The 9720-nt window shown below is 42.8% G+C and overlaps 1 protein-coding gene across 5 annotated transcripts in view; it reads right to left on the reverse strand.

Annotated features, from left to right (window-relative positions):
• The window catches only part of PRKAB2 (protein kinase AMP-activated non-catalytic subunit beta 2), a 24138-nt gene extending 14651 nt beyond the window's left edge, over positions 1-9487 (reverse strand). The window contains exons 1-5 of one of the 5 annotated variants that reach the window (XM_073890444.1): positions 9409-9487; positions 8554-8734; positions 4851-5017; positions 3919-4012; positions 3567-3687 (exon numbers count right to left, since the gene is read on the reverse strand). In XM_073890444.1, coding sequence (XP_073746545.1) covers positions 3567-3687; positions 3919-4012; positions 4851-5017; positions 8554-8709 — 538 coding nt within the window. In that variant the 5' untranslated portion in view covers positions 8710-8734; positions 9409-9487. Of the gene's footprint in view, positions 1-3566; positions 3688-3918; positions 4013-4850; positions 5018-8553; positions 8735-8937; positions 9145-9408 lie in introns of those variants that run through there. The other 4 variants (XM_073890445.1, XM_025865880.2, XM_073890443.1 and 1 more) reach the window with 4 other exon arrangements.
• Between the last annotated feature and the right edge of the window lie 233 nt (positions 9488-9720).

Here is a 9720-nt window from a genome sequence, read left to right on the forward strand (position 1 = left end):
CATTCCTAGAGATGTATCAACTACCAAAATTGAACCAGGAAGAAATAGAAAACCTGAACAGACCTATAGCCCCTAAGGAAATTGAAGCAGTCATCAAAACTCTCCCAAGAAACAAAAGCCCAGGGCCAGATGGCTTCCCAGGGGAATTCTATCAGACTTTTAAAGAAGAATTAATACCTATTCTCCTGAAACTGTTCCAAAAAATAGAAATGGAAGGAAAACTTCCAAACTCATTTTATGAGGCCAGCATTACCCTGATCCCAAAACCAGACAAAGACCCCATCAAAAAGGAGAATTACAGACCAGTATCCCTGATGAACATGAATGCAAAAATTCTCACCAAAATACTAGCCAATAGGATCCAACAGTACATTAAAAGGATTATTCACCACGACCAAGTGGGATTTATCCCTGGGCTGCAAGGCTGGTTCAACATCCACAAATCAATCAACGTGATACAATACATTAACAAAAGAAAGAACAAGAATCATAGGATCCTCTCAATAGAAGCAGAAAAAGCATTTGACAAAGTACAGCATCCTTTCTTGATCAAAACTCTTCAGAGTATAGGGATAGAGGGTACATACCTCAATATCCTAAAAGCCATCTATGAAAAACCTACAGCGAATATCATTCTCAATGGGGAAAAGCGGAGAGCCTTTCCCCTAAGGTCAGGAACGCGGCAGGGATGTCCACCCTCACCACTGCTATTCAACATAGTATTAGAAGTCCTAGCCACAGCAATCAGACAACAAAAAGAAATCAAAGGCATCCAAATCGGCAAAGAGGAAGTCAAACTCTCACTCTTTGCAGATGATATGATACTGTATGTGGAAAACCCAAAAGACTCCACCCCAAAACTGCTAGAACTCATACAGGAATTCAGTCAAGTAGCAGGCTATAAAATCAATGCACAGAAATCAGTGGCATTCCTAAACACCAACAACAAGACAGAAGAGAGACAAATCAAGGAGTCGATCCCATTTACAATTGCACCCAAAACCATAAGATACCTCGGAATAAATTTAACCAAAGAGGCAAAGGATCTGTACTCAGAAAACTATAAAATACTCATGAAAGAAATTGAAAAAGACACAAAGAAATGGAAAAGTGTTCCATGCTCATGGATTGGGAGAACCAACATTGTGAAGATGTCAATGCTACCTAGAGCAATCTACACATTCAATGCAATCCCCATCAAAATACCATCCACTTTTTTCAAAGAAATGGAACAAATAATCCTAAAATGTGTATGGAACCAGAAGAGACCCCGAATAGCCAGAGGAATGTTGAAAAAGAAAAGCAAAGCTGGCGGCATCACAATTCCGGACTTCCAGCTCTATTACAAAGCTGTCATCATCAAGACACTATGGTACTGGCACAAAAACAGACACATAGATCAATGGAACAGAATCGAGAGCCCAGAAATGGACCCTCAACTCTATGGTCAACTTATCTTTGACAAAGCAGGAAAGAATGTCCAATGGAAAAAAGTTTCTTCAACAAATGGTGTTGGGAAAATTGGACAGCCACATGCAGAAGAATGAAACTGGACCATTTCCTTACACTACACACAAAAATAGACTCCAAATGGTTGAAAGACCTAAACGTGAGACAGGAGTCCATCAAAATCCTAAAGGAGAACACAGGTAGCAACCTCTTCGACCTCAGCCGCAGCAACTTCTTCCTAGAAACACCGCCAAAGGCAAGGGAAGCCAGGGCAAAAATGAACTATTGGGACTTCATTAAGATAAAAAGCTTTTGCACAGCAAAAGAAACAGTCCACAAAACCAAAAGACAACCGACAGAATGGGAGAAAATATTTGCCAATGACATATCAGATAAAGGGCTAGTATCCAAAATCTATAAAGAACTTATCAAACTCAACCCCCAAAGAACAAATAATCCAATCAAGAAATGGGCAGAACACATGAACAGACATTTTTCCAAGAAGACATCCAAATGGCCAAGAGACACATGAAAAAGTGCTCAACATCACTCGGCATCAGGGAAATCCAAATCAAAACCTCAATGAGATACCACCTCACACCCGTCAGAATGGCTAAAATGAACAAGTCAGGAAACGACAGATGTTGGCGGGGATGTGGAGAAAGGGGAACCCTCCTATACTGTTGGTGGGAATGCAAGCTGGTGCAACCCCTCTGGAAAACAGTATGGAGGTTCCTCAAACAGTTGAAAATAGAGCTACCCTACGATCCAGCAATTGCACTACTGGGTATTTACCACAAAGATACAAATGTAGGGATCCGAAGGGGTACGTGCACCCCAATGTTTATAGCAGCCATGTCCACAATAGCCAAACTGTGGAAAGAGCCAAGATGTCCATCGACAGATGAATGGATAAAGAAGAAGTGGTATATAAGCACAATGGAATATTATGCAGCCATCAAAAGGAATGAGATCTTGCCATTTGCAACGACGTGGATGGAACTGGAGGGTGTTATGCTGAGTGAAATAAGTCAATCAGAGAAAGACATGTATCATATGACCTCACTGATATGAGGAATTCTCAATCTCAGGAAAGAAACTGAGTGCTGCTGGAGTGGTGGAGGGTGGGAGGGATGGGGTGGCTGGGTGATAGACATTGGGTAGGGTATGTGCTATGGTGAGCGCTGTGAATTGTGCAAGACTGTTGAATCACAGATCTGTACTTCTGAAACAAATAATGCAACATATGTTAAGAAAAAAAAGAAGAAGAAGATAGCAGGAGGGGAAGAATGAAGGGGAGTAAGTCAGAGGGGGAGACGAACCATGAGAGACGATGGACTCTGAAAAACAAACTGAGGGTTCTAGAGGGGAGGGGTGTGGGGGGATGGGTTAGCCTGGTGATGGGTATTAAAGAGGGCACATTCTGCGTGGAGCACTGGGTGTTATGAACAAACAATGAATCATGGAACAGTACACCAAAACAAATTATGTAATATATGGTGATTAACATAACAATAAAAAATTAAAAAAAAAAGAAATATTCCTAGAAATAGCTTTTTAAACTACAGGCTGTAGCCCATTAGTGGCTCATGAAAGAAAGGGTGAAACAGATAATAGAGTGTATCACATGTAACAAAGACACACATTCTGCCGAGACTTGTGTTACAGGTGCGTGTGTGTGTGTGTGTGTGTGTGAGAGAGAGAGAGGGAGAAAGATAGGGAGAGGGAGAGAGATGGGGAGAGAGAAAATGGGTTACAAAGTAAAACAAATGTCTTGCTGTAGATCTTGGTTGAAAAGTTTGAAATCAAATACACTAGACTGAGATTTTTTTTCTCTCAGACAAGATCTAAATGTTTAGAGGACAAATATATAGAGAGACAAATAGATAGATATACTAATAAGTTATAATTTGTGTGTGTGTCTGTGTGTGTGTGCATATACATACATACATATATATATATACACACACACACACACACACACACACACACACACACACACACATATATGATTCAGAAGATTCCTGAGGAGAAAATGAAAAACAAAAACCACGCTTGGGAAGAAACAAGCATTGTAAGAAAAACACATCAAGAAAAAGCAAATACTACAAAATTACCTCGACAAGATGTCTCCGAGCTTTCCATTGAATCTAGCTTTAAAGCATCAAACACCTCAAAGTCAGATTTCTTGACATGGATCAAATTGTTAATCGTGCCAAGCTGACTGGTAACCACAGGCTGAAACAATGAATGGAAAATATTCATATACCCTGTTTTAAATTCATCTCTTCCATCTAACTCTCCTATTTTAAAAAATGATCATACTTGGCACCTCCATCTTTAATCAAGAGAGAAATCCTCCAGTGTAGGAGCCCATCAATCCCAACAGCAATGACGTTGGACACCAAGGGGAATAACAGGCAAAAGGACAGTTAAATTAATGGTTACCCTTGGAGATCAAGGCCTTACCTCTGACGGATCATGAACCCACTGTCCATCCACAAAGAACTTGTACTGGTGCTCTCCCTCAGGGAGGTCTAAGATGGCAACAAAGTCATTATGGCTACAGAAGAAAACAGAAGGTTAAACAGGCCAAGTTCCTGTTAGAAGACAGAATGTAAATGTAAAAACCATGAGACATTCACAACATCATACCAGTGATCTCCCACATTCCTAAGCAATTGTCTCCCCTGGAATAAAAAATAATTTATAGACCCATTCCCCTTTTCTGTATCACCTTGAGCACATATTTGCCAGCCCCTCCCAATAACTTTAGTTCTTAATATCTGGAAAAGAACAATAGATGTTAATCCCCCAAAATGGTTCACCTTAGTACAGCTAATTTGCTTCAGTAGGAATAGGTTCCTTCACAAGTGTAAAGATAGCAGGTAGCTTCAGAATATAGAAGTGCCTCAAGTTACCCTTTCCATATTTTGGTGAGCATTTTCTGAAAAATGACCTACTTATAAAGGGCCATTCTGATTACCAAATAATTCATTATTGCTCTGCAAGCAACAACTCACATTACTACCTAGTACATCAGTTGTGTTTTGTCTTAGTGCAGAAGTCAGAACAAGTGGACTCAGCCAGTTACAGATGACTTCCCACAAGCACAGACAGGACTTGTGTTAACACAGTCCTAAAGAATGTACCCACAAAGCTGTATGATAAGTTCCTCTAAGGCAATGATATTCTAACTGGTTAAACATTTCTGACTCACTATGAGATTAAAAAAACAAAACAAAAACAGCCACAGATGTAGTCATTGGTCACAGAAAATGTTCTAGATAAGAGTCCCTATCGGGTGGAGAGGAGCAGTCCAGCAAGGTCTCTCCCCTGAGAAGGGAAATCAGGTCTCTACTCCTGGACCCTATAGACTCAACCAAGACACTTGTCTTCACCTCTTAATCAGTGGAATCTTGGTGCTCCAATTGTTGAAGGACCCAGAGATGAAGACCTCCTTGCCTCCTTCAGACCAGCGGATAACAGTGGGCCGGGCCTGCTGTGTGGGCTTTACGGAGTCCTCCAAATCCTGCTGCCATGATACAAACTCTTTGTCCCCAGGGAGCTGTAAGAAGGATTAGGTCATCCCTAAATTGTGACCCAGGAATTCTTAAAAGGTCACTCTCCTCCCTAGGGCAGAGAGGGGTGCTAGGTTTCTGGTAAGGATCAATAAGCCTTGAAAATTAGCAACTGAATCAGATATTGAACAAACTATAGAAAAATAACACATCTAGGACCAAAATGGTCAAATGACTTATGCTCAGGCGTTGCCCAAATCACAGCCTAACTTTAGACTTTGCATATATCACTCAACCTTTCAGAGCCTTAAGATCTCCCTTTCAAAAAAAGAGGTGTAGGGAAGCTTACTTACTACTCCCTGTTACCAGATTAACTCACAGGCAGGCAATTATGCTTCTGAGTACCTCTTAAGAGAAAAAATGTGAAAAAAAAGTATGCTTCCGTAAAAAGCAATAGTTAGCCATGTATTCTTCACATGTAAATAAGACCAGCTCTGAATTATCAGTTGTAATGCAAGTTAGAGATACTGAAATTCATAAATAATTCATAAACTTCATTTTGGCTAATAGGTTACAAAAGGACATTAAAAGTATAGAAAAATCATAGCATTGGTTTCTTAATTTTTGAGAAGTGGTTATGAAATCTTACTTGCTCACTTCTGCCAGGTATATACTAATTATTTCAGGAGTGGGGATGAAAATTCTGGAGCCTCAAGGAGCATCAGATCAAAAACACAGCTTCCTTTTACAAAAGCAGTTCCAATATCAAATGAGGTCTGTAGGATTATAAAAAAAAAAAATTGACTTCTTACTTAGTTTATTTTCATTACTATCCTTTAGAACAAGAGTTGGCAGACTCTGGCCAGGGAGCCAAATGCTTTTATAAATAAACTTTTATTGGAAAATAGCCATGCTCATTCATTTACATATGATCTACAGCTGCTTTCATGCTAAGCAAAACTGAAGAGTTGTGACAGAGACTGTACAGTCCATAGGTCTAAAATATTTACTGTCTGGTCCCTTACAGAAAAAGTTTGCTGATCCCCACTTCAGAATGGTTTAAATGACTTTGGTAAACAGGTAAATAGGACTACTGTATCAAGTAAAAACATCACCAAATAATGTGGGTTAAAAAAAAGGATTAACTTATTCATTTGGGCTTTACTTTGAAAATGGCTAAGGTAGTCTACCTTCCATACAGTCTCTCAATATTCCTCAAAACTATACTATGAGACACCAGTAGCAGCATAAACTCAAGTAAACAGAGAAACAGAATTGAAGGGACTTTAACATTACATAAGGAAGTGTCTTAAGTGAAAACCTTTATCTCCTTATTCTTAAAGCAATGCACTCTTGCATGACTGGCTGCATTAGAATTACAGAAATTTTTACATATGCCTAAGAATAACTCTCAGATTCTGATTTAGATATAGGGCCTAGGAATCTGCTTTTAAAAAGTTTCACAGAGAATAATAATACTGTGGTTGTTAAAATAAACAGAAAAAAACCTCATCTTTACAGATACATCCTAAAATATTTACAGATAAAATAATATTTGATAGGATGTCTGGAATTTGTTTCAAAATAATTGCTGGGGGGGAGAATGGATTGGGGTATAGAGGATATAAATTTGTTCACAATTTGATCATTGTTTAAACTGGGTGATGGGTATATAGGAGTTCATTACACTACTTTGTTCTTCCTACTCTGAAACATGGAAAATGTTTCCAAATTTCCATATAGTGTTTAAACAAATCTCAAGTGATTCTAATGTGCAAATAGGATTGAGAACCACTGAACTAGTCCACTGATGAGGATTGCCATTTGAAGCAATGTAGGCCCCACTGCCACTGTTTCTATTAGTTACTTTCATGATTTAGTATTTTCAGTTTAGAATTTGAAAGCTACAAACTATTAATATGCCTAGCTTTGGAAGAAAGCCCTTCCACATATGACATGACATTTCTGTGGCAGGCCTGAGTGCAGCTGACTAGCAGAAAGCCCATTTACTCCAAGTTAAATCATCAGCAAAATCATCAGGAAAAGAGGAGAAACATTGAGAACTACAGTTTGAAAATGTTTAAGCAAAACACTGAAGGAAGAAGAGAGTAGATTAAGAAGTATAAAATTTTAGACATAGAATAGACCTTAGGAATTATCTGAAACAATTTTCTTATTCACAAATGACTGAGGTTAAGGAAAGAATGAGCCAAAATAGGCTCCATTTCAGATAGAGCAACCTGGCTTTTATTCAGCACACCGATTATTGCAGTCACAGTTTGATAATACACTGTACTTAAATCCTGAGTCATCGATGTAGGAAAAGGGTAAAATTACGAGGTGGATCACCTTGAGAAAGCTTTGAAGAAGTAAATTCAAATGACTTGGTAGATGGCCCAAATGTTGAGGAAGAAGTTCTAAAGTAGGAGAAGGAAGGAAGGAATGGAGAAGAAACCCCAAGAAGTGGTTCTTTTAATCACCTTCACTTCTTTTTCTGTAGTTATGTTCTCAACTGGGATTCAAGAAAATAAACAGTAGAATCCAAATTTCATGTGCCACCTATGGGGCAAGTCAATCTTTACTCTCTGAAACCCCAACTTGGTGGAAGGTTTGAAGTGATAAGAAACTTCAAATACGCCAGAATCTCCTCAGTCCCCCCATTTTTCTACTTTATCCCACTCGCACTGCCTGGAGGGATTATTGTATTTCGTGATGACAGCTCTAAATGTGACTAGAAATATTCGGACGGTAATCACATTGCTGTTAGCTCCATCTAACACTTCTATGGGTGAACACAAGTTGCCACTTTTCTGAAAGTCCTTGGATTTGAGAGCAAGGTCTTCCAGGCAGCTGTGGGTTGTCCTTTTTTCAGCGATGGTAACATCATGAACTGCTATTGGAAGTGGAGAAATCCTGGAAACATTTGCTCTCCCACTTGAGGATGTAGCTGGGCGTGAAAGAAGCACCTCAGCCACCACAATATAAAGTATGAAATGAAAACTGAGCAACCAAAGGAGGTCCTTTATTGACCCCCAAGACTAGGAGAAAGTATCAAATAAGCAAGTGGTTGCTGCTCACAATCATGCCAAAGGGGGAGAGGATCAGAAGCGCTGAGTTCTTAGAAGGGCAAAAATGATACTGATACACAGAAATTGTCAGGAAAAAGAAATTCATTTACCCACCTCAGGGTAAATTTGAGAAACTGCCGCCGACGATCAGCAACTCAGGCAACCTACCGTCTTAAGTTTTCTACCAGGGTTTACAACCTTTAAACTCATCAGTACTCTTAAAAGAGGGCACCTGCCTGTTAGGAAAATCAGGGATGGGGTGGGGGTGGGGGTCTACAGTCCCCATCGTAAAAATATGGCCAACAAATTAATCGAGAAACAAAAACTCCGCCTCTATCCTATTTTGAGGCAGCGCCGCCGGAGTAATTAACCTCCAACATCTCCGTCCCCCCCCAAATCCCTTTAAGTCAGAAAACCGTAACCTAGGTCAGTGTGGTAAGAACCGGGAAAGGGAGGAGGAGCTCTGACCCCCAGCCTGCTGCAGCTGCGCCCACTGGGGGCGTGGGGACGCTCACCTTGGAGTCTGGCAAACTGAAGACGCTAGGGTCGTCCGTACTCCCCACCATGATCTTATGTTCCTTGCCCGGCGCATGGCCGCCGGCGCCTTCGGCGCGTGAAGACTTGGCGCCGTGGCGCTCGCCAGCCACCCGGTCGCTGGTGGTGTTTCCCATGGCCGCAGCTCCAGTCGGGGGCCACCTGCCGTGGGGAACAACACGGGACTAGGAACACCCCCGGGGCCGCGTCAGGGGCGCCCCCGGCTCCGCCCCTGCGCCTGGGGACCCGGGCAAGGGAATCCCCGCCCCAGGGAAGCCGTGCCCGGGGTCCCCTCCTTCCCCGGCCTCCAGGAGCGCCCGGAACCCCCCACACCCCTCTCGATACCCGCTGCTCAGGAAACCCACTTTCGGGAACACCCCGCATCCCCGCGCTCACTGCCCGGGGACGTCCCCGACCCCAGTCACCTCCCGCGATGCTCTCCCTCCTCCCCTAGCCACTAGTGCGATGGCTGTTCTGCGGGTAAGGCCACCAATAAAGTTATTGAAATTGAAGCCGCGCCCGGGGCTAGCGATCCGGGTTTCCTCCTAAAATGGCTACAAGGCCCCTGGCGCGAGACCGGCCCCACGCGCGTTCCCTACGGCCGCGCGGCGACGGCTCCCGGAGCTCGCGGCCCCTCTAGCCGCCGTCGCCTCTATGGTGGGCTGCCTCCTTCGCCAGGCGGGGGCGCCAGCTCTGCAGTGAGCCTCGGGGAAACGCCCGCCGCGTGGCCGGGGTCCAGGAATCGTTCGTGCGGTCAGCCCCAGGGCCTGCCTTCCGGAGGAGACGGTCGCTAGATGGTAATTAGGGCCACCTCCCTGGGTTCAGGTGCTCCGTACCCGGAGAAGCGGCGCTACTTTCTTCCCGGCCGCCTCACCTGGCATCAGGTTAGCCAAAACGTTTTCTCGGCAGCGTTTTTATGGGAGGCAACCCGGAGAGGTGGGTTCCTATAGGGAATTAAAAAACCGTACTTCCTACTGGAGTCAGGAGGAAGTAGTGGCAGTTGTTTGCGGTTCAGCCTAACTGCTGCGGGGAGCCAGGGAAGAAGGGGTGATGAGGAGATAAACGTTGACAAATTAGTGAAACGTTAGTCTGAAGGCGAGAAAGCTATTCTAGGCTAAGAAACAGCATATGCAATGAGCAACCCGAAA

Source organism: Callorhinus ursinus, unplaced genomic scaffold (genome assembly GCF_003265705.2).
Source record: "Callorhinus ursinus isolate GAN/ISIS: 27379988/994484 unplaced genomic scaffold, GSC_fseal_2.0 scaffold174, whole genome shotgun sequence".
NCBI classification, from domain to species: domain Eukaryota; kingdom Metazoa; phylum Chordata; class Mammalia; order Carnivora; family Otariidae; genus Callorhinus; species Callorhinus ursinus.